Here is a 24,862-nt window from a genome sequence, read left to right on the forward strand (position 1 = left end):
TTAAAGTCCTACAAGTCTTTGGCTTAGGCCTTCTTTTGTGTTCTGATTTTTTATACTTTCTGATAGCAGCATGTCTTTGTTTCAGTCTGGTTTATGAAACCCTGGTTGTTCCTGCCTCCCTTTCTGTTTCCTCAGTCATGTCTTGTTTAGTTCTGTCTAGTTCACACGTCTTAGTCTTGTTTATTTAGTGTGGTTTTTTTTAGTTTTGTGTCCTCTTGTCTTGTTGGATTGTGTTCACCTGTGTCTTTTCCCCAGCTGTTTCCTCTCTCCCTAATTGCCTTGTGTGTATTTAATTCCTCAGTTGCTGTCTGCTTGTTGTCTTGTCCGTCCGTGCAGAATGTTGGATTCTTTGTTTGGCTGTTTCTTTTGTAAGTCTGGATGAATTCATTCTCAGTTTAAGTTAATAAAGCTGCTTTTCAGTTTATCCCCGTTCACCCGCACACACATCGGCATTATGAAAATATTGGACGAAAACACCCTATCAAAGCTCAAAGAATGATCTCCTCAGTTTTGAAACGCTTTCCAGAAGAAGTCGTAATATGTCCACAATGTCCTTAAATATCCTGCCTATAAATGCAGCTCAGGATTACATGATATTTATTTCTTAGTGCAACTGAGTTTATGTGTTTCTGTGTATTGTAGAAAACTGTTGTTAGCGTTTAGAAATTGCAGGTTATAAAACAGTATGAATATGTTTAAAACATGGCGGTGCAGCATTTATCACTGTCAACTCACAGAAAGAAGGTCCTGGGTTTGAATCCGCCCACCGGCTGGAGCCTTTCTGTGTGGAGTCAGTCTGTTCTCCCTGTACCTGCGTGGGTTCTCTTCAGATACCCCAGCCTTTTCTCACAGTCCAAACACATGCATGAATGACTGTGTGTCTGTGTTACTCCTGTGATAGACTGCTAATCTGTCCAGGGTGCACCTTACCATTCACCTCCTGGCACCTGCATAGGCTCCAGTCTCACCACAACTCTGGATTGGATAAGTGATTAGGAAAAAAGGAGATTTTCAAAGGTAGTAATTTTCTTTTTATGTGAATTTTTTCACATGAACATAAACTACAGAAGCATTAGAGCGACACCTTGTGGTCTCTCTTTGCAGCTGCAAATAATAATCATTTGATTTGAATCATATTCTTCCTCTGCAGCATAAACACTCAGACTCTTGGACTCTGACCACGAGTGACGTCCTAGTGGATTCATGAACTGTCAGTGCAGATGCTTGTCAGACACCTCATGTGTGCTAGTTTTTGGTGTGATAAAGAAACTACAGACAAGACTTCAACACAGGAAAGAAGCAGCATTTGTTTCGCAATGACTGTGCTGCACAAGTGGTTTCAGCATCCGCACTTTAATCAGTTAGTGCTATAATATGGAATTAACAAAAAACCATGACAACCAGAGACTGTGTATAACTTTATGCTTATATGCTTTGGATGGATTAGAGGACAGTGTCTTATTGCCTATAGAACATGTTAACATACATGTTATTGCCGTTTCTTTTTTTAAACCTGATTTCGTCCTTTTCAGCATTTCCAACAACACTGCAGGTCCTCGTGTTAGGAATCAGTCTGCTCCACTGAGTGAGAGACACGGTTGTTTAAAAGTTTTTGACTCTGTGTTTATTTTCTCATAATTAAATCTGGACTTGTTCTCTTTAACACGCCGAAGAGATGGAACATATTTAATAAAAACACACATTTTATCACCATACATGATGGTTTACATGCAAAAATGGTTTCATATATGACTTTAGGAGAATCACTTTGTGCCTCTGGACCATGTGGAGCCCACCAAAATGACATTTTTTCTCTTCTCCCAGCTTCTTGAGTTTTCATGTGTATCATATTTGCTACATGTGGCTTTTTTGTTTTATTTTTTTCAGTTTATTGCTTAAAAATGTGTTGTACAATTTCTATGTTTCGTTTTATGAGAAAAAAAAGTAACTGATGAAGTAGAAGTCTCAAGAACTCATGTATCAAATATGATGCACTTGGCTTTACTGGGTTAAAAAGTCTTGTTAAAGAGAGGGATGATGCAAAACATTGAGAAACCTGTCCCTGTTACAGCTCTGGCATTTAAATGTTTTTCTTCTTTTATTGTTCCTCTTATTTCAGCTGCTCACTCACCACAGGAAATCATCTGCCTCTGCATCACCATGTGAATGCCATCCTCCTCTGTCACGCCAACCCTCTGTATGACCTTTTATCCTGTATATCCTCTATCCGTCCTCTCCACATGTCCAAACCATCTCAGTCTTGTCTCTCAAACTTTCTCTCCAAACCGCTCATCCTGAGCTGTCCCTCTGATGCACTCTGGCAATTACAAAATACATGTTATTAAACTAGCTGGGATAGGCTCTAGCGCCTCCCGTGACCCTGAAAAGGATAAGCGGAAGTGAATGGATGGATGTTATTAAACTGCAAAAAAAGTCATTTTTACTTGATACTTAAAAACCACAGCGGGGTTAGACTGGTCTGTTTACATGGTCTATACACAGTTTGATATGAGCCATAAACTCCACATACAAACATGACTGAGGGACGAAATGCAGGCGGAGGAAATCAAACATGGGGGGAAACCAATGAGGTCAGTAGGTGTCTCTATAAAGGAGCGGGAAGCAAAAGACAATGAGACCATTAGTGCCGTGACTTACCTGCAGTTAATGTTTGAATGGTGTTTGCACAGTGTTTCTGAATGGTGTGGGACTACCTGAGAGGAAAAAACTGTGAAAAATAAAAATATGTGTCAGGGCACAGCATGTGCTTGGCTAATGTCAAATGTATTCAACAGATATATTAATGACAAAACTTAAAACCTGTAAAAACTGGAGACAAAAACACTCTCAGAATCACATTTTTGGTTGTTATTGCTACAGTAGGTCAGTAGGTGTCTCTAGAGTCACCTTTCAATGCAACATCCAATGCATCCAGACGCACAAAGAAGCAGGCACACAAATTGTTTTATCACCATATTGGTTTACATGCAAAGAAGCAGACACACTCACCAAGGGTTTTATCACCATACCTGACGGTTTCCATGCAAAGATTGTTTCATACATGACTTCAGAAGCATCATTTTGTGCATCTGGACTGTGCAGAACCCACCAAAATGACGTCCAACACATGCAAACGCACAAAGACACAGACACACAGTGTTTTATCACCATATCGGTTTACATGCAAAGACGCAGACACACTCACCAAGGGTTTTATCACCATACCTGACGGTTTCCATGCAAAGACGTGATGTCCAACACATGCAGACACACAAAGACGCATACACACTCATGAAGTGAGTCAAGTTTGTTTCCCTAGCACATTTGAAGTACAGCTGTTGACCAATATGCTGTACATCTAAAATAATTAAATAACATCCAACACAGGATGAAATTACAGAGTTTAAGAAAGGAAACATAAAATTAGGAAACCTGAATAAAAACAGGACAGATAATTGACATCTACACAATAATGAATTGAGATGCTGTCTTTCATTAAAAACTAAGCCAAAAGAGAACATAAACTGAAAAAAAGAACTGGCCTATGAAAAAATATCAGTTGCTAATAGGTCTAGACCACATGAAGATACTTCACACCTTTAAATGTCCATTTGAGACATGACCCATTGCAAGTTCCTGTTTTTATAGTTTAGCAAGACGCTTACTTCTGCTTTTCTGCATACCTCATACACACATTTTAAGTTCATTGAAAGGTCGTATGTCTATGTATGGTATAGCTTGAAACACACACACACATGCACCTACACACACCCACACACACAGAATATAGACACTGATGTTGTTCAGATATGCCTGCTTAAGAATGTCACATGTATTTGTAATTGCATATTCATGAATGTTTGCTTGCTGACAATAAAAAGGGCTGTAGCGAAGGAATCAGTCGAAGTTGGCTAAGGACAGGTGAAGGCCTGGGCTGACTTCCCTCATGAGCCACAAAGACAAAGAGCTCTGTCTTGCCTTGTTTTGTCGTGCAGTTATTGAGTGTCTCGTGTTCCAGCGTGGTTTGTGCCTAGATAAACCCAACAAGCGTCTTTAGAAAATCTGTCAATTATAGTGAGAATGGCTGTTTTACCATTTGAGACAGGCAAATCAGTGATGAAGTCTAGTAAGATGTGTGACCATGGGCGATGTGTCACGGTCGGACGGTCCTCCCCGGGCGATCTGGATTTTTGTGTGTATTTTCTCCCGGTTTCTCCTCTCTCCCAGCTGCGGGGTTTGTTTAAGGAAGTTCGCGCTTCCGGGGAGGGCGTGGCTCGGACGGCCTTCCACCCGGAAGCTCCGCCGCTCGGCTGTGGCCTCACCTGCACTGGATCACTCTGCCAGCTGCCGGGGTGGCTGTAGCTCAGGTGGTAGAGCAGGTCACCTACTGATTGGAAGGTTGGTGGTTCGATTCCTGGCTTCCCCTAGTCTGCATGCCAAATATTCTTGGGCAAGATACTAACCCCAAATTGCTCTCCGATGCATCCATCGGAGTATGAATGTTAACTAAAAGAAGCACTTAGACAAATGTGCTGGTGTGAATGGGTGAATGCACAAGTTGTGTAAAGCGCTTTGAGTGCTCAGAAGAGTAGAAAAGCACTATATAAGAGCCAGTCCATTTACCATTCTAATCAGCCTCCATCTTAGAGCTGTGGTATATAAGGAAGATGCACGGCAACAGTCGATGTTGGATTATTATTCCAAGCCGGTAGCGTTCGTTACTTAAGGGAAGTTGTTAGTCGGTTAAAGAGCTCTGCTAACTCTGTGTTTGCTTTTTCCTCACCTGGGTTTGGCTCGGAGAGGAGGATCGGGAAGCACTACTCACACACGGGATTGCACAGACGAAGGAGCACTTGGGGATTTAACTGGAACACCTTTTGGATAGCACCTTTAACTGTTTGTGGCACCTTTTTGGACACTGTAAATAAACGCACTGTTCACCCTGCTAACCTGAGCTCCGCATTTTGGGTCCTCTTTTTCTTGCAATCCTGACACGATGAGGAACGGAGAGTGGTTGTAATAGTCCGGCTGGGCGCTGAGTGTTGGATTTGTTTCTAGTGCAGATGGAAAATGCGGCTACATACTCCCTAACGTCCTTGTCAATAGTTTCCCACCAGAAATGTCTTTTAATGAGTGAGTTTGTTCTACCTCTTCTGGGATGGCATGCAAACTTTGCTTTTGGATCCAGTCAAGCACCTTTGAACAGTCTGCTGTGGGGACATATAGTTGATTTGCTGGTCCAGTGCCAGGGTCCAAGTTTGAAAGCGAGGGGCTCTCTGTCTCCCACGTCGTAATTCCTCTCCATAGGGGAGAGACGACGCGAGAAAAAGAAGCAGGGCTGGAGTTTGGATGGAGAGCCTGAGTGTTGTGACAGCACTTATGCATCGACTTCTACTATCAATGGTTTCTTAGGATCGGGGTGAATTAGCACTGGTGTGGATGTAAATAGTTCTTTCAATTTAGTGAAGGCTTGATCTGCATCATGTGACCAGATGAAAGGGAGCTTGGTGGTCAGTTGTGCAGCGGTGCGGCTACCTGGCTATAATTCCGGATAAACTGCCGATAGAAATTTGCGAAGCCCAGAAAACACTGGCAGTGTTTGCAAGAGGAAGGAGCAGACCACTCAATAACTGCCTTCACCTTGGCTTCACCTGCCCCCTTGTGAGAATATATCCCAGAAAAGAAACTGATGATGCATAAAATTCACACTTGTCTGCCTTGAGATACAGTTTGTTCTCCAGCAGTCGTTGGAGGACTGCCCAGACATGAACTTGGTGCTCTTCAAGGTTTCTGGAGAAAATCAAAATGTCATCTAGTTAAACAGAAATGAACCTGTCCAAGAAGTCCCAGTGGCGGTCATTAACCAGTATCTGGAACACCGCAGGAGCATTAGTGAGACCAAATGGCATGACCAGATATTCGAAGTGTCCAAGGTGTGTGTTGAAAGCTGTCTTCCACTCATCCCCGTGTTTGATCCGAACCAGATGATATGCGTTTCTAAGGTCGAGTTTGGTGGAGACTTTGGCAACATGGAGTGGTTCAAACGTGGAACTGATGAGGGGTAAAGGATATTTATTCTTAATTGTAATGTCATTTAAGCCACGAAAATCAATACACAGCCGGAGATAGCCGTCCGTTTTGTCAACAAAAAAAGAACCTGGCCCCCACCGGGGAAGAAGTTGGCCGAATGATGCCAGCTGCGAGAGACTCCCTTATGTACTTCTCCGTGGCCGCACGCTCTGGTTGTGACAGGTTATGCAGGCGGCTAGTAGGGAGGGTTGAGCCAGGTAACAGATCAATGGAGCAATCATAGGGTATATGGGGTGGCCAAGATCTTTACTGAAAATCTCCCGCAGGTCATAATACACAGAGGGAACAGCGGAGAGGTCAGGGGTTGTGTTTTCCTCAGACGACCTTTTAGAAGCCTCAGGTGGGTAAAGAAATGAGACAGTTGGCTTGACAGAATGGGCTCCAATTAACAATTTTTTGGCCGGACCAATCTAAGTGAGGATTGTTAACCTCCAACCAAGGAAACCAGGATGAGTGGTGTACCTGGAGAATGAAATGTGAAAAAGGTGAGAGACTCTGTGTTTTCATGAGGTGAGTAATGTGATGGGTGCAGTGCGATGAATGATCTGGGGAAAAACTTGATCATTTAAGGTTTTGGCACGAATGGGCGGATCTAGCTTAACAAGCGGGATGTTCAGTTGTCTGGCTAGCTCACTGTCAATGAGACTGTTCGGCGCCTGAATCTACAAGTGCTTGACAGGCATGTTCCTTTAGGTTAAACAAGAGTGTGACTGGTAGCTATAAACGGGGCCTAGAATCTATTTGCTTTCCGCCCATCCGTATCTCCGAAACTAGTGGCGGATCGGACCTGTGTACTTTCTTGGGGCAGGCTGAAATGACATGATGGGCAGCGCCACAGTAGAAACAGGACCGGGACTGAAAACGCCTCTCCCTTTCCTCGGGTGGCATCTGATAGCGTCCCATCTGCATCGGTTCCGGTTCCGGGTCGCTGGTTGCGGCACGTGTTACGACTTCCGGGGTGTGAATTTGCAGCGGAACAACGGAGGCAGCGGCCGGGGACGGCCAAAGCGGTGGCAGACGGGAGCTGTAGTTCTTCTCCCTCTCTCGCTCTCTCAGCCTGTTATCAATACCAAGAGCAAGAGACACCAGCTCCTCAAAGAAAGCTGGCTCATCCCGGGATGCTGACTGATCTTTCATGGCTTCATTTAATGATTGTAAAAATACCCCCTGTAGAGCTCGATCCGGCCAACCAGCCTTAGGTGTCCGGAACTTAACCAGGAAGTGAGCGACGCTACATCTGTCCTGCCGAAGGTTCAAAAGCTTTCTAGCGACGCTGCCTTCAGAGATGGGGTGACCAAAGGTTTCTTTAGCTCCTCCAAGAACTCATCAAAGGAGCAGAGCTGCAGCGGCCGAGCGCAAAGGTAAGCTTCAGCCCAAAGTAAAGCTCGTCTTTGAAACTTTCCAATTAGGTATGAAAAATTTAGACAGGGAAAGAGCAAGGCAAGCGGCTGAAAACTAAGTTGCATTGAAGCAAAAACCCTCCGCACAGACCTGGTTCTCCAGAATAAAGCTTGGGTTCCAGGGAGGCTGCATCACGAAAACTGGGAGCAAGTGATTGACTGACTGAACTAGGTGCAAGTGGTGTAATCAGGCAGGTGGTTGGGAGCGGCAGCAGCAGGTTCAACATCTGGTACGGCACTGGGTTGAAGTTTGTGAACAGCCGCAAGAATCTGAAACCGTCGATAATTGTTTTGTGGTGGGCTAGCAGGAACTGAATCGATTGCTCATGACTGCCTAAAATGGCTCCCTGCTTACTCCCTGAACACTGTGAACACTGGTCTTAAATACAGCTGGCTTGATTAGTCTCAGGTGGTGATCCTGGGAGGAGTGATAAAGACTGGAGGTGGAGAGCAGGGACTGTGGAAAATTATTGTGACTCACCCAGACCTTGACACAGACCTGAGTTTTGTCCTTTTCAGCATTTCCAACAACACTGCAGGTCCTCATTATCAGGTATCTGTCTGCTCCACTGAGTGAGAGACATGGTTGTTTAAAAGATTTTGACTCTGTGATGTAACAGAAAATTTCTATTATTCTCATTTTAAAGTATTTAAGTGCTTATGCATATGCTTAGTTGTGACACTGTAATAGACTGTTCAGTGGAAGTTTCTAAAACTAGATGAACTTATTTCAGCCCCCACATGCTTCAAAAGATCCACCGTCATCCCTGTGCCCAGGAACAGCAAACCCTCATCCCTGAACGATTACCGACCAGTTGCACTGACTTTGGTAGTAATGAAGGTGTTCGAGAGGCTGCTGAAGAACATCATCTCCTCCTCCATCCCAGACACCACAGATCTGCTCCAGTTCGCCTACCGACCCAACAGATCCACAGGACGCCCAAGTCCTGCACATCACCCTCAGCCATGTGGACAAGAAACAGGGTAACTATGTGAGAATGCTGTTTGTTGATTACAGTTCAGCGTTTAACACAATAGTGCCCAGGAGACTGTTCACAAAGCTGAAGGATCTGGGACTCAACAGCCGTCTGTGTGCATGGGTGTTGGACTTCCTCACTGGCAGAACTCAGGTGGTGAGGGTGGGTAGATGCGTCTCTAACAGCATCACCTTCAACACAGGAGCACCACAGGGATGTGTCCTCTCGCCACTGCTCTACTCCCTCTACACTTCAGACTGTGTGGCCACCCACAACTCCAATACCATTGAAGTTTGCTGACAACACAGTGGTGTTGGGCGCCATCTCCAACAACGATGAGGCGGCCTACATGGATGAAATGAAGAATCTGGCATCATGGTGCCAGGACAACCATCTCCAGCTGAACGCTGGCAAGACCAAGGAGCTGGTGGTGGACTTCAGAAGGAGTCAGCACATAGACTACAAGCCCATTATCATCAATGGAGCTCCAGTGGAGAGGGTGCAGTCCTTAAAGTATCTCGGTGTCCACATCTCCTCAGACCTGACATGGTCTGCCCACATTCAGATCCAGACCAAAAAGGCTAGGCAGCATCTGTACCACCTACGACAACTGAGGAAGTTCAGGGTCTCTCCAGAGATCCTCAGGATTTTCTATACAGGCGCTGTGGAGAGTATCCTCACACAGAACATCACATCCTGGTTTGGGAACAGCTTTGTTAAGGACCAAAAAGCTTTTCAGAGAATGATCCGTACAGCACAACGCTGCTGCAGGATTGCTCTCCCCCCGCTTCAGGACATCTGCACCAGGAGATGCCGGACTAGAGCAGCGCAGATACTGAAGGACCCGTCCCATCCTGGCAACAAACTGTTCCAACTTCTGAAGAAGATTCCTCATCATCCGGGACAGAGAGACTCAAGAGGAGCTTCTATCCCCAAGCCATCCTGGCCCTAAACCAACCCCCCCCCCCCGTTTCAAATTCCTTTAATTTTAAAAATAGTCAGATTGTCTATTCTTATTTAATTCACTTAATGTAAAGAATGCACCTGCTTGCTGCATACATGCTACTACTGCACATTCACCTAATGTATATATTATATGTAATGTCCCCCCCCCCCCCTTTGCACAAGTCGAGGAGCATGTCAGGTTACATTTCACTGTGTGTTATGCCTGTATAACTATGCATGTGACGAATAAAGAACCTTGAACCTTGAACCTAGTTGGGGAAGACAACTCCCTTTACAGGTGCTGATAACGCCAAGGGCACAAAACAGCAGACCCATTGTTCCATTAGGTCTCATAGCGAGCCGTGTGATGTGAGGTATGATCAGTTTGTGATTTCCTCCCTGTTCCTTGGAATGCATAAAGGAGTGGAAGCACCACCTCTGTTTCGGAGCTCTCATGACTGTAGAACCATGATGTTTGATGTGTGTCAGCTCTACTGCATGCAGTAATTAAAATGGCTTGACCACAGCTGACCGTGTTGCAGACTTTATTAACAGAAGATTCCACCACAGTGTTTATTTTGTCATAAATAAACCTGGAATTGTTCTGTCTTTAAGACTCCTAAGTGATGGAACATTTTTAATAAAAACACGCATAAAAACAATGGGGAAGAAATAAACTTTTGCATCACATTTTACTGGTTTATGCACTGTGAACACTGTTTTATCACCAAACCTGATGGTTTACAAATTAAGCACTTTTTTTTTAAGATGCACAGTTTAGCCATTTTATTTACTTTCTCTAATTCATTTTAAACTACAGCCCTATATCTAATGTAGGCCTACTGTGTGTTGTAGTGTTAACAATAAATTTTGTCGAAATGTTTTTAACTTGTATTTTCATTGATCTGTCATTCTATTGTTCATACATTCAGATATTGATAAAAAATAGGCTGTTTCTGTATCACAATCATAACGCAAGTTAGAGATTATGATGTCCCAGACCTCTGGTTGAGAAGATTTTCTCTAACTGGACCTCCTCAAGTTTTAGTTGAATACCCGTGGCCTAGTGGCTCGTGGGCTGACCTTGAGAGGCCGCTCAGTTGCGGTCCTTGCGTCTTGCAGGACTTGCAGGCCAGTCTTGGGTCTGGCAGGCTGATGCCTCTGCCCTCCGGCTCGGCTTTGTGTCTGGCGAGGCCCTGACCGGGGTGTCGTCTGTATATATTTACATTTATAAATAATTCATTGATACATTCACTCTGGGATTCGGTTGCACTGTCTCCTCGCGGGGTGTCTTAAAGAGTTACCCCATACATATTGAATACGTAACGAAGTGGAGAGGTAGTCTCAATATGATAGAGAACATACAGTTACATTGTAACCTTGGTTCTCTGAGTGAGAGACTATCTCTCCACCTTCAGGCCGCTCGGAAATGCGTCCCAATCAAACTATCACCGGTTTCACGTTATCGCAGTTGTTTTATACATAAGCTCTGGGGTGTGACTGGGCTAACCAGAGTGTCTTAAAGACATATCCACACGCCACGACCAGGGCGGTGGCGGGGGGGTGTCATACCTCGTCCATTTGGAATATGTAATGGAGTGGAGAGATTCACTCAGAGAACCAAGGTTACAATGTAACTGTATGAGTATGTACAGTACAGAAATACTGTATGTATTTCTCCTGTATGAGAAATAAAAATGAAAATGTGTCTAATGGTCAATGGAGAAATCTACAAAATCTGTGTTAGTTTTGATATCAGCTACACACTTGCTTCCTACACCTTTGCAACAATATTAATATTTAAGAAATTCTGTCTAATGGCAGAAATATAAACACACAGAACAAGAGAGGGACACAGAGAGACTCAAGGTTTGTCAAATACCTTTCATTTTATTTCTTTTTTGCCACTTGGTAACAATCTTTTGTGTTTTACAGCAGCACGGGAGCTGTAGAGTGAACGTGCACATTCAGAGCTGAAATTCAGAGCCTGGCCAAAGCTAACCAGAAAGAAAAAGGAAAGGCTTGTTTATGCACTGGAATATGTTGTTTTAATAGCATTGCTGAAGGTTTATGCCAAAGGACGGTCGCACACAAGCATCACTTCATGCCTTTGGACTTTTCAGAGCTCCAGATTTCTTCGCACTCTCTGTTCACCACCAGTTTGCCGTCATCAGTCAGTTGAAGACGGCACATGTTGCAGTCAGGTTTGGAAGAGTTTGTGTGCCACCTAGGCGTGTCACAGTTGTTGTACATGACCAGGTTGCAGTCAGCCTGCATGCACAGACGGACAGCATCTGATCCATAGGTGTCCGAAGCCCACAAAGGCTTCCAGCCATAGATGACAAAGTTACCATCATCCTGCAGCCATAAATTATACGTTAAAATGTCAACACGCATGACTGGGAAACAAGGATTTTATGAGCTTCTGAACTGATAACATTTAAATTAGTCACCTGAAATATAGCTTTGAACTGCTTGTTGTTGGACACCAGGTAGTCTCCCCTGCGGAGCTCATCATTTTTGGACAAGAAGTTTCTGCTCATGATCCTAAAAGGAGAGAATATAAATGAGCTTGTATCCACAATATGAATTTAAAAGTATCAGTAATGTGTGAATCCATCAGTCAGTAGAGATACGTAGAATACTTACAGTTTTGAATGTTTCACACCAGCCGGTCTGCAAGCAGAAGAGAAGGGAAGTGTTAAAATTGAAAGCACATCACTCCATCTTTATATCATCTTGACTGGGGGTGGAGCGACAGTCACTGGCCTTCACAGTAAAGGGATTGCCTTTCCTGAGAAGTGTGTGTGTGCATGTCTGTGTGTGTGTGTGTGTGTGTGTGTGTGTGTGTGTGTGTGTGCGCGTGCGTGCGTGCGTGTGTGTGTGTGTGGGGGGGGGGGGGGGGATGAGTGATTGCACTCCTATCGCTGACGTGTTGTACTCCCTGTCTTCCAGCCAACAGGAAGTATTCTTTTTTTCTTCTAACGTCCATCACACTTTTTCTAGGATAGACTACTTTTTTCTTAGATAACTATTTGACCAGCATCACGTGTGCCTGTGAATACCGTCCCATAGTTATATCAGACCACGCTCCCTTAGTTTTGACTCTATCTATGCCTGTCTTACCTAGAACAGACAGGAGTTGGTGTTTTAACCCCACACTACTAACAGATAATACCTTTCTGGGATTTATGAATAACCAAATTTTTTTTTTTTAGACACAAAACTTTCCCCGAATATTTCTAGCCTTTTAGTTTGGGACTCAATGAAGGCCTATCTCCAAGGACAGATCATTTCATATACAGCTAATATGAAGAGGGTAAACTTAAAAGAAAGGCAAGAATTATATGATAAAATTAAAGGCTTAGATCATCCCTGTGCACACACTAAGGACTGAGGTTTACAAGAAACGTATTGAACTCCAAACCAAATTTGAACTTCTTTCAACTCATGCCGTGGAGAGGCAACTCTTGCAGAGTAGGAGTACTTTTTTTGTACATGGGGAGAAATCGGGCAAACTTCTAGCTAACCAAATAAGGGGTCTAAAGCTGCATCAGTGTATAACTGCCATTAACTCTGATGACGGGCTCGTTACTGATCATGCCAAAATCAATGACACGTTTAGGGAATATTATCCGAAGCTTTACTCCTCTGAATCTCCAACCAACCATTCGCTAATCACAAATTTTCTTAAAAGCTTGGACTTTCCTGAACCTGCAAGCACCCACAGAGAGATGTTGGATTTCCAAAGAAGAGATTAATGCTGCAATCTTCTCCTTACAGTCAGGGAAGTCTCCTGGACCAGACGGCTCCTTGGTAGAAATTTTTAAATCACTTGCCCAACAGCTTGTACTTCTACTCCACTCGGTTTTATCTGCGTCATTCATGCAGGGCAAACTGCACACTTCCTGGTACCATGCATCTATAACTTTAATCGCAAAAAAGGGGAACGATTCAACTGAGTGTGCATCATACAGGCCAATTTCGCTCTTGAACGTTGACATTAAGATCCTAGCTAAAGGGTCTTGATGCATTCTCAATCATCCGGGTAAGGAAATCTCCAAAAGTTGATTCTGTTCATCTGGACGTAGCGTTTTGTGGGAGAAACATTTCATCACTCATCCAAGTGACTTCTTCAGTCTCAGCTGACTGCAGGTTTCCCTGATTTTATAAACAGTACATTTGCATAATGACTGAAACCAGCCCACTGGCTGGGAGATCAGTTCCTTCATCATGATTATACAAATTCTCATGACCACTGATCAACAACCACTGATCAAAGACCACTTCAAAGCCCCATTCTATCAAATCACCTATTCCTCCCCCCAAATTTGGACAACTTGTTTCAGGTCTGGTTAGAGCAGGTATTATTTACTTTAAAGATCTCTTTATACACAGTAAACTAGCATCATTTGATCAGTTATCAGCAACTCAGTCTCACTTTCATAGATATTTACAACTCAGACATTTTTTGCAACCCCACCTCTTCAATTTTCCAGAAGTTCCAGCTGCTAACTTACTGGATGAGCTCGTTATTTTGCAACTATCAGGCAAAGGTGTAATCTCCCGCATTTATAACAAACTGTGCAGTGTAACTCCAGCCCCCTTTGAAGGCCTCAAATCCACATGGTGAAAGAGTCGGGCATATCTATGTCAGATGACGTCTGGGATTCAGTCCTTACTCTGGTAAACTCCAGGTCGCTCTGCGCCCAGAGATTTATCCTAGCTTAGACCCTCACTGTAACAGGTGCAGGTCTGATGATCCCAATCTTACCCACGTTTTGGACTTGCCCTGCCTTGGCAAATTTTTGGGAGGAGGTTTTCTGCACTCTGAACAAGGCTACCGGCCTGACACTGGCTCTCAATCCCCTACTTGCTCTCTTTGGTACAGTGGGTTAGGATGATAAGTATATTACTGGGGCAAAACGTCGGGTGCTGTCTTTTGGTTCCCTCCTGGCTAGGCGTGCCATTTTGATGAGGTGGAAGGCTGCTGCCCCCGCCCACCCATGTCCAGTGGCTTGCTGATCTCATGTCGTGTCTCAGTCTTGAAAAGATCCACTGCTCCATCCAGAACCAAAAGGGCATGTTTCATAAAATCTGGGGTCTTTTTCTAACAAACTTCTCTAACCTTCAATTGTAGGATGTTCCTGCTGACTAACTGATTTGCTCATTCAATAGAGGTCTGTTAATGTCTGTGTTAATGGGAATGTGAAGCCACTCCTGGGTTGCGGTTTTTTGTTAATTGTTTGTTTGTTTGTTTGTTTGTTTGTTTTCGTTTTATTTCCTTACCTTTGTTCTAACATGAGAAGTTCTGTTTTATATTCAATTTAACCAAAACAGTTTTTGTGTTTTCCTTTTCTTTCGTAAACTGTATCCACAATCACTCATACATAAATCAACAATCTTCTTATTGTGGCGTGTGTGTGTGTGTGTGTGTGTGTGTGTGTGTGTGTGTGTGTGTGTGTGTGTGTGTGTGTGTGTGTGTGAGAGAGAGAGAGAGAGAATGTCTGTGTCATGGCCAAACGGTGAGAGTCCCAGGACCAGAGGCAACGTCACCTGGCAGTGCACCTCTGATAACACCACCATCCCAGGGAGGGGCAGTGACCATGTCCCACTGGGTGCCTGAGATGTGTTTATAAGGTCAGGCTTTTTTCTCCCTAAAATTCAGTGACAGGGATGAATTATCACACACATACAATCTTGGATTATCAGTAATAAATTACAGTTGCAGAATTTTGTTGCACAAATATGACTCTACAGTTAATTAACCTTGTCATTTTGAAGTGGTGCTGTGGGTGGATGAATACTACTGTTCAGCAGTTGGGCGATTTTGTGTGCATGTGTCTCTTTGTGTGACATTAGTGGGTGGGTATGAATGAATGACTGAGTGGCTTGTGTGTCTGTGAGCCTAGAGTTAGGGCTTACTGAGCCTTGTCCCCTTTGGGACATAGTCATGGAGGGAGGGGTTCCCTGAGGTGCGTGGCTGGACTTTCTAACACGGCCTGCTCCCTTGGTCCTTGGTGGTCTGAGGTAGCTTGGACTGTGTGGGTGGCTCTTGAACTGAGAACAGGACCCTGTTATGGGCATGCTTGCCAACCTTGAGACCTCAGAATTAGGGAGACATTCAAAAGGGCTGTTGGGGGGGGGAGTGGTATGTATGTGTGTGTGTGTGTGTCTATATATATATATATATATATATATATATATATATATATGCGTGAATGGTTGTCTGTCCCTGTGTGTTGGCCCTGCGACAGACTGGCGACCTGTCCAGGGTGTACCCCGCCTCTCGCCCTATGACAGCTGGGATAGGCTCCAGCACCCCCCGCGACCCTGGAAAGGATAAGCGGAAGCAAATGGATGGATAGATATATATACATATATATATATATACATATATATATAGACACACACACACACACACTTTTAATTTTACAGTGTTTATTTATCGGGTAAAAAAAGGTAAATGTCACCGCTATTATTGTCCGGCGGGGGTGTCCAAATTCAGAGGCTGCGTCCACCCGAGGACCCGGCCTTCGCGGTCTAAAGAAAGCCAGGTAGACCAGAAGTGCGCGACCGTGAAATTGAACGGTCTAGCCTTCAGAATTACGTCACGAGCTCTCTCGGTGGAGTGAAAGTCTGCCATCTGCTCCTTGCTATCTAAATATAACCGGACACTGGCGTAAATTTTCGACCATCTCACACTTCTGTTTAATCAGTTTTCTGTTTGACGTTTATTCAGCTGTGTGAAAACCGTGGAGGAACCCTCCCGAGAGATTAATAAAGTTTTATTAAATCTAATTTAATCTAATAACTTTAATCTCAGCCAAACTGATTTACTCATGAACAAATAAAACACTGAAAAAGGCCAAACAATAACATGTTTAAGTTATTTAAGTGACTTATATATAATATTTAACCTGAGTAGCGAAAGACCGCGGGGGTTTGAAAACGATGTGCCGGGAGTTTGCTGTTCTCGCCGGCTCAGATATTTGAAGTTTACACAGTTACATTCTCGCCTGAATATATGTTAAAAGTTTATTTATCGACCCAGAGTAATAAGAGTAATATTAAAACTAAGTAGCTGCAGTAGTAGTAGCCATTGTTGGAAACTTGAATTGGCTGTGCCAATCTGGGATATAGTTTTTCAATTTTGTTGTCCGGGTGGAAAATCGGGAGAAACTCAGGAGAACTGTGGCTCCGGGAGATTTTCAGGAGGGGCACTAAAATTCAGGATTCTCATAGAAAAATCGGGAGGGTTGGCATGTATGGTTATGGGACTCTTAGCCTTTGGCCAAGGGCGCCCCATCTGAGGCCTCCCTCCTCTTCCTGATGGGATGGATTTACAAATTTTGCCAACACGTGTGGCCTCTTGGGGGTTGCGGTTGGCCCACATCTTCTGGGAAACGAAGAAATGAAAGAGGAAGTGGCATGATCAAGTAGTGTGTCATCACCAAAGGTCAATCTTCTTTCAGTTCTTTTCTGACTAAACTGAGTGTTCAACCAATGCAATCTTATTATCCATAAGAAGAGAAGAATAAAGAATGAATAAAGACAAGTTTCTTTTCTTTATTCATGTAACTACATTTATCCCTGACTCTTGTACAGCTGCATCTATTTTTTTTAAAATAGATTAATACTAACATTAACACTTATTCACCACCAAACAAACATACTATTAAACAACATTTCCATGGTCCTGTTAGGGTACCTGGGTGGTTGAGCCACTTTTTTTTTCTGTTAATAGAATTTTGAGTCTTGCTCATTCATTGTGTTGTCTGTGTATCTTATGTTTCCTAGTTCAGTTTGTTTACACTCTTGAGTTTATTCAGTATTTCTAGTTTAGGTTGTCTTGGTTGGTATTTGGTCCTGTTCATGTCTTTGTGTTGTCTCTGTGTCTTTCCCTCAGTGTCCCCCAGTTCAGTCAGTCTTGTCTTCATGTTTGCTTAGTTGTGTGTTTTCCCAGTTTTTTTATCTGTGTTCATGTCTCCCTCTCACCCCTTGCTCTGTCACCCTCCCTCCCCTCCCTCTGTTCCTTGAGTTCCATCAGTCTGGGCCTCTGTGTGTGTGTTCCCCGTACTTCATGTTTTACTTTGAGTAATGGTCTCCTGTCTGGTGTGCGTCATGTTCAGTTTTGCGTCCCCCTGTGTCGTCTGTTAGATTTTGGCCAGCTGTGTTTCCCAGGTGTTTCCTCTTCGCATTGATTCCCTCTTGTATATAGTGACAAACAGTCGGGGGGGGGACTGCCAGCCTGTTTGTTTAGTTTTCCTATGCCTCCCAGTTTTGTTTTACATACATTTGGTTTCCAGTATTAAAGCTGAGGATTAAGTTTAGCCTTATCCAAGAGTCTGTATTTTGGGTCCTCAATCCTGCTTGCCTCACACAGTACATGACAGGTCCTGAGTATTTGTCACATGTTTCTCATAATGTTCTCATATGCAGCCCTGTCTAATTTGAACCCTGTTGTCACATCATGACCCAGAAACACTTTCTGTAAGTCAGTTCATGGAAGCAAACTAGCCACCACTAATCAGAAACAGAAATTTAGTTGAGCAACTTTTGGGTGTAGAAAGTTCAGAAAAAATGGATGTGAAAGCATGAGTGCTTAAACTAAAATAATCTAACAAAAAATTACAAAATCAAGTTTGCCAATGGTTTGGTGTGTAATGGGGAAAATTCTAGTTTTCACATTGTCATACATTTAGATGTAAATCTCATTGTAGGATTTTTGTATAATCTTTGCATGCTTGGATGAAGTATGTGTATGTGTCTATATGACCTTGTGAAAACTGCTTAGCTTTGCTTAATAGATAACATAGTGAAACATCATTAACTGTGTAGAGCGTAGAAGGACAAAACACCCAAGATGACCAGTGCCAGGAACTTCCTTGGAAAAGATAGTGGGAGTTGCTCTCTGCCCCGCAACAGCCTGTGGGACAAACACCTGTTGTAACTAAAAGATACAGAGTTGTGTATGAGGGTATAAAAGGGACGCTGCAACGCCCAAAGGGCAGAGCCCGCATGACTGTAAATGGCATGTTTGATCTCTGTTGGCTTTCCTGCATGAAGTAATTAAAATAGCTTGACCACAGCTGACCATGTTGCAGACTTTACTAACAGAAAATTCCGCAACAAGCTTGGCGTCACGAACACGATGCTCCAAGTGTGGGCACTGAGGAATGACCCCAAAGACGGCTGATCACCCCGAGGGAAAACGTCAAGCCTCGGTCCCACCAAAGCTTCAAAAAGAGGGAGTTGTGGGGCGAGTCCTCAGCAACACACCAAGATTATCCTAAAGAACTAGGGGAGAATTTGCACCGGTGAGCTGTGTCCAACCTATATTTATACTTGATATATATTTATGTAAGTCACTGGAGTTCTCTGTTTGGCCACAGGGTGGGTAAGGCATGATGCAGGCCTCCGTGAAATTTCATGGGGAAGTTCTGTGTCTAAGTACGGAGCAATTTCCTGACGTCTTAACTAGACACAGGATCTAATGGCGCCTGGGGCAGTGGCTCACAGGAGGTCAGCTGAGTAGCTTAGAGTTTGCAGAAGTTTTTTTTCTGGGCTTGAGTGTGCAGCAATTTCCTGACATCTTAACTAGACAAAGGATCCAATAGCCCCCGGAGCAGTGGCTCACGGGAGGTCGGCTAAGTTACTTAAAGTCTGCAGAAGCGACACCTAAGCGCCGGTGAAGGCGGTAGGTGATGGTATTTTAGCACTTCTTGGCAGTTAACGCGAAAGGGCCTCGCTAAGGACGCTTAAGTGAGTAACATGGGATCCGGATCCAGCAAGACAGTCACCGCGGCTGAGGAAATGGCTGGGGCATGGACCGTGGTGCATGCTCCACCGGGTGGCCAAGGAGAGAACTCAATCTTTGACTCTATGGTGAAAAATATGGATTATAATGCATTAAATATGTTACTAAATAGCAGAAAGAAAATGGTTTTCCCAATAAGGGATCTGTGAGCGTAAATCAGTTAAAGAAGGTTGAGGAACAGCTGCAAAAAGAGGAAGAAAAGTTGTAGGGAAAAAGGAAAAGTTAAAACTGCAGATTTACACAGAGTAGCAGATGGAAAAAGGTGTTTGAAAATGTGGATAGAGGAGGCAGTGAGAAGAGAAAAGAAAGCAGCTCTAAAAGAACTGCCTAAAGAAACGCCAAAAAGTGAGAAAGGAGGAGAGAAGGAGAGCGCTGACACAGGGCCCGTGTCAGCGCTGCTCCTGCCTCCATATAACACAGCACACAACAGATCATTTCCCTGTTCGGCCATCCCTACCTGTTCTTCTGCTTATGCCCCATTACAGGCTGCACTGCAGGCCGTGAAAGCTGAAGCTGACCTGGACTCCTGTCCTGATGCATGTTTCATCTGCGTCCATTATGAACACTGGAGAAAGGACTGCCCTAATCGGGGTCAGAGAACCAAGGGGTGACCGCAGTGACCAGTATCAGTGGTGGTCACAAGCAGGAGGACGGCAGGACCCCAAGGGACTTCAGGCCGTGGTTTGCCCAAATCACCAGGACAGGAAGTGATACACACACACACGCCTGCATACACACTGACTCAGTACCAAGTAATGCACACACAAACACACACACGCTGCTGCAATGAAGAATGCTTTGCTAACAAGTGCTCATGCTGATATGCAAAAATGCTCCACACACACACACAGACTCTGTTGCAAGAAGCCATTGGACACTTAAAATGCATTTCATGCCATCCAAAGGGCACATATGTACATTTAACAAACAACGCCTATAAATCTCTGCCTATGTATACAATGTCTGTGTGTAGTGAGAAGGTGGAATTTCTTGTAGACTCTGGAGCCACTCACATCCTGGGCCATCTGACTTCAGGAAATCACATGATACGGTGGGGTTAGATTTCACAATGAGCTCACCCGAAACCTTGGCTGATTGTGACCTACACCCGTTTTCACACCTTGGCTTGTGTGATTAGTTAGAGGATCATTAGGGGGCTCATTGTCCCTCTTGGGGGGACACTCTCAGAGGGCTTAAATCTGGGACTCTCTACCATTTGACCCTAGAACTGAAGAAGCTTCTGGCATGTAAGGTGAAATGTCTTCAAGCAACTTAAAGAAGTCCAGACGCTTTTCTTTTCAGACTCCTTTGACTACGATGACCTGGATGACTGAGAATCTTCACAGACCTGTTTAACTAACCTTTTCCTTTTCCTCGTTCTCCTAATTATGGTGACCATGTGTCAAAAGGAGAGATTCCAGGTTTACTCTAAAACTATCTGGGGATTTTTCTACAATTTTTCAATGATTTTGCTATGATTCGTGTAACTAACAATTCATGTACAGGTATTAAAAGTCTCCAAGTGGTACAGATAAGTTTTTGATAACTGACAAGTAAAGTTCACTGAACAGAAAGAAAAATGCTGATTGATGATGGTTGATATGCTTTCAAAATGCTTAGAAGTTTTCCCTTCTAGTAAGGAGATAGAGGTGCAGTAGCCAGAGTATTGCTGGAAGAAATCATCCCAGCGAGAAGCAGGGACCAGTCCAGGCACAGCTGACAGCCCAGACAGCGGTTAAGGTCGAGAGTCGTGCCGTTTGGTGTCCTGCTAATCATCATGAGAAGATTCTAGAGCCACAGCAATAACCACAAAGGTTGAGAAAGATCCCTTTGTTAGACGCTGAGGAAGACAAGGCTGCTCTGTCCTTTTTAACCTACAGCTGCGTTGGAACAAGAGAGTGAGGGGTGAAAAAGCGCCATCTTCCAACAAGCCAAGCTCCAACTTAGTGACATGCAGAGCGAGACTCTGTGTCACCCACGAGGGATCAGCGATGGAACGCCGCAGACAACACCTGATTAAACGCTCAGGCTGGTTTTGCCTGAAAAGTTCAGTGCATTTTTAAGTTTACATGGTCATTGGTGTGACTTTTCTAATCATTTTACAAATGATATACATGACTCTCCAAACATCACAAACACAGGAAAATGTATATGTATTGCTGGTTTCAAACTTTTGTCTAGTCATAATCTGATTAAAAGTGACTAGTGTAAATATAGTATGCAAATTTCACAGCTACTTGACTAACAATTACTTGTGCACACTCTGCATGGCAGCTAGACTGCTTCGTAGGATGATGCAAGTCCCTGACATGTAAAAAAGCTGTACATTAGATCCAAACTACCACAGTGAATATATCAACAACCATTTGTTAAACTGTAAGCTCCTTTGACATATCTAATGAGTCCTGACACATTATCTGACACCCTAAATAGGATTTTGGGGTCATTACACTTTATTAAGAGATTTTACTAGGCCTGAAACACGCTTTGAGCATCTAGAGAGTGAACTTGTTCCTTTAGGTACCTTTGGGATGCTTTAAAGTGTTTTAAATAGGCTGATTACATTACAGCAGTAAAGATTATAGTACACTCTATAGATAGAAAATGCAGATCTATCACTTTGCTTTAAAAAATAGATCAGAAGTGTTTGATGTATGGTGGCTGTTAGGGTGGTAAAGAAATTTTTTTTTATTGGTTTTTATTCAAATTATTAGATAAAGCTGTTTTGTTATTTTAAAATACACACAAAGCAAATGCGCTCGAGTTGGCGCTCCCTATTTTGAGGGTAAAGCATCGTTCAGCATTACTGTCTGGATTGATATATTGCAGGATGACGTAGAGTCCACAGGGTTTTTTTTGCAGCATGCTTACACATACACATGATAATGGGTAGAGTAGACTCTGGGTCAGGAAGTCCGAACAAAATGTCCTGAACTAGCAGTAGGATAATATTAAATAATCAAAGCTAGGCAGAGAGATGTTTTTCTTTTCTGTCCCTTACAGAGGAGGGGGCTGACACGAGACCAGGTTGGGACGCGGACAGAAGAGGATTTGCAGCTGTGTGGAAACACATGGATACTTGTGGTGCTACCTTAGACCGACTTTGATCACTGATATCGGTTAGATGTTCTTCGTATTTATCCACAGGTAGAGTGGTATTCATTGTCCCCGATGTCAAACATGTGGACATGGCAAAATAGACCCGAACAATGGAGTGTGTGTGTGATGTTTGGTGATGCATGTATATCTTCATACCTGACAATACTAATGATAATGATTCTTTTACAAAAACAATCAATAAATGGGAAAACATTGGATGATGGATTTTATGATGAGGTTTGATAAACATGTCTCACACCGAATGACTTCCTTATCTTATCAACAGCTTCTCATGAATGAACAAATTCATTTAACTAAAGTGTTAAAGCTCTCTTTTCGCAAGTGAACAACTAATGCTGTTTCACATTTCCATGTGTACTCTGATGTTTTGGGATGTTTTTCCTTTGTATAATTACTAACATTTTGCATACAAATTTTAGACTTAGATGAAGAAAAGAGGTTAGTGAGAGTGAGGATGAACACTAAGTGCAAAATTTTACCTCTAACACAGTAGAATGATGCACATAGTGAACCTCTCTGAGTATGCAATGCTGTTGATGCTGAATAGTGTTGAATTGGAAATTTTGTTTTGGTGATTTTATTTATGATTTTATAAAATAATCAAAGGTGGGATGTAATAGAAAATTTCTATTATATTAATTTAAAGTATTAAGTGCTTATGCATATGCTTAGTTGTGACACTGTGATAGACTGTTCAGTGAAAGTTTCTAAAACTAGATGAACTTATTTCAACCTCAGTAGTTGGAGAAAGCAACTCCCTTTACAGGTGCTGATAACGATAACAGCAGACCCATTGTTCCGTTAGGTTTCATAACGAGGCGCGTGATGTGTGGTATGATCAATTTGTAACTTCCTCCCTCTTCCTTGGAATGCATAAAGGAGTGGGAGCACCACTTCTGTTTCAGAACGCTCATTACCATGAAACTGTGATGTTTTGATGTTCTCCTGCATGTAGTAATAAATAGCGTGACCACAGCTGACCGTGTTGCAGACTTTATTTACAGAGAATTCCATGACACCAAAGTGCAGTTTGAACAACGCCGTCTGTGATTAATGCAGATGGAGTGTTTACAATCCTACGAGTCTTTGACTTAAAGGTCTTCTTAGTCTTTTGTGTTCTGGTTTTTTATACTTTCTGATAGCAGCATGTCTTTGTTTCAGTCTGGTTTATGAAACCCTGGTTGTTCCTGCCTGTCTTTCTGTTTCCTGGGTCATGTCCTGTTTAGTTCTGTCAAGTTCACATCTTAGTCCTGTTTGTTTAGGGTGCTAGTTTAGTTTTGTGTCCTCTTGTCTTGTTGGGTTCTGTTCACCTGTGTGTTTTCCCCAGCTGTTTCCTCTCTCCCTAATTGCCTTGTGTGTATTCAAGTCCTCAGTTGCTGTCTGCTTGTTGTCTTGTCCGTCCTCGCAGAATGTTTTGTTTGAAGATTCGTAGATGTTGGATTCTTTGTTTGGCTGGCTCTTTTGAAAATCTGGATTAATTTGTTCTCAGTTTAAGTGAATAAAGCTGCTTTTCAGTTTATCCCTCCTGTTTCTGAACCCTTAATTTGAGTCAAGCTCTCCCAGCAAACTTTGCCAATTTTACTAAAAATGCAAAATTGAAATGCAAAATATGAAACAACAGGCCCTGAACTGTCAAAGTGAATAATAATCAAGAATGGATCTCTTCAGTTTTGAAAGGCTTCCCAGGATAAGCCACAAAATGTCCACAATGTCCTTAAATATCCTGCCTATAAATGCAGCTCAGGATTACATGATGTTTATTTCTTAGTGCAGCTGAGTTTGTGTGTTTCTGTGTATTGTAGAAAACTATAACACTGTTGTTAGCATTTAGAAATTGCAGGTTATAAAACAGTATGAATATGTTTAAAACATGGCGGTGCAGCGTTTATCACTGTCAACTCACAGAAAGAAGGTCCTGGGTTTGAATCCGCCCACCGGCTGGAGCCTTTCTGTGTGGAGTTGGTCTGTTCTCCCTGTACCTGCGTGGGTTCTCTTTAGGTAGTCTAGGCTCGTCTCACAGTCCAAACACATGCATGAATGACTGTGTGTCTCTGTGTTACTCCTGTGATACACTGGTAACCTGTCCAGGGTGCACCTTACCGTTCACCTCCTGGCACCTGCATAGGCTCCAGTCTCACCACAACTCTGGATTGGATAAGTGATTCGGAAAAAAAAAAGGAGATTTTCAAATTTAGTAATTTTCTTTTTATGTCAAATTTTTCACATGAACATAAACTACAGAAGCATTAGAGCGACACCTTGTGGTCTCTCTTTGCAGCTGCAAATAATAATCCTTTGATTTGAATCATATTCTTCCTCTGCAGCATAAACTCTCAGACTCTTGGACTCTGACCACGAGTGACGTCCTAGTGGATTCATGAACTGTCAGTGGAGATGCTTGTCAGGCACCTCATGTGTGCTAGTTTTTGGTGTGATAAAGAAACTACAGACAAGACTTCAACACAGGAAAGAAGCAGCATTTGTTTCCCAATGACTGTGCTGCACAAGTG

The 24,862-nt window shown here is 43.2% G+C and overlaps 1 protein-coding gene and 1 long non-coding RNA gene across 2 annotated transcripts; one reads left to right on the forward strand and one right to left on the reverse strand.

Annotated features, from left to right (window-relative positions):
- The first annotated feature begins 918 nt into the window (after window positions 1-918).
- LOC112847765 (uncharacterized) lies at window positions 919-3,507 on the forward strand. The gene is made up of 2 exons (XR_003221527.1): window positions 919-1,017; window positions 1,151-3,507. It is a non-coding gene; the product is annotated as an uncharacterized LOC112847765 (long non-coding RNA).
- A 7,774-nt stretch (window positions 3,508-11,281) lies between these two features.
- LOC109194509 (mannose-specific lectin) lies at window positions 11,282-12,220 on the reverse strand. Its single transcript, XM_019363454.2, has 3 exons — window positions 12,062-12,220; window positions 11,866-11,959; window positions 11,282-11,770 (listed from the first exon to the last, which is right to left on the reverse strand). The coding sequence occupies exons 2-3, from the start codon at window positions 11,953-11,955 to the stop codon at window positions 11,510-11,512; spliced, it is 351 nt and encodes a 116-aa protein (XP_019218999.1). The 5' UTR covers window positions 11,956-11,959; window positions 12,062-12,220; the 3' UTR covers window positions 11,282-11,509.
- Between the last annotated feature and the right edge of the window lie 12,642 nt (window positions 12,221-24,862).

The sequence above is a fragment of the Oreochromis niloticus genome, linkage group LG9, assembly GCF_001858045.2.
Source record: "Oreochromis niloticus isolate F11D_XX linkage group LG9, O_niloticus_UMD_NMBU, whole genome shotgun sequence".
In the NCBI taxonomy this organism is placed as follows: Eukaryota; Metazoa; Chordata; class Actinopteri; order Cichliformes; family Cichlidae; genus Oreochromis; species Oreochromis niloticus.

What these genes read in the sequence shown, in the direction of transcription:
- LOC109194509 (XM_019363454.2), bottom strand. Translation starts at nt 11,955, where the DNA reads ATGAGCAGAAACTTCTTGTCCAAAAATGATGAGCTCCGCAGGGGAGAC. An exon ending in AGTTCAAAGCTATATTTCAG is followed by an intron (nt 11,771 to 11,865) that starts GTGACTAATTTA and finishes TTATGGCTGCAG; the next exon opens with GATGATGGTAACTTTGTCAT.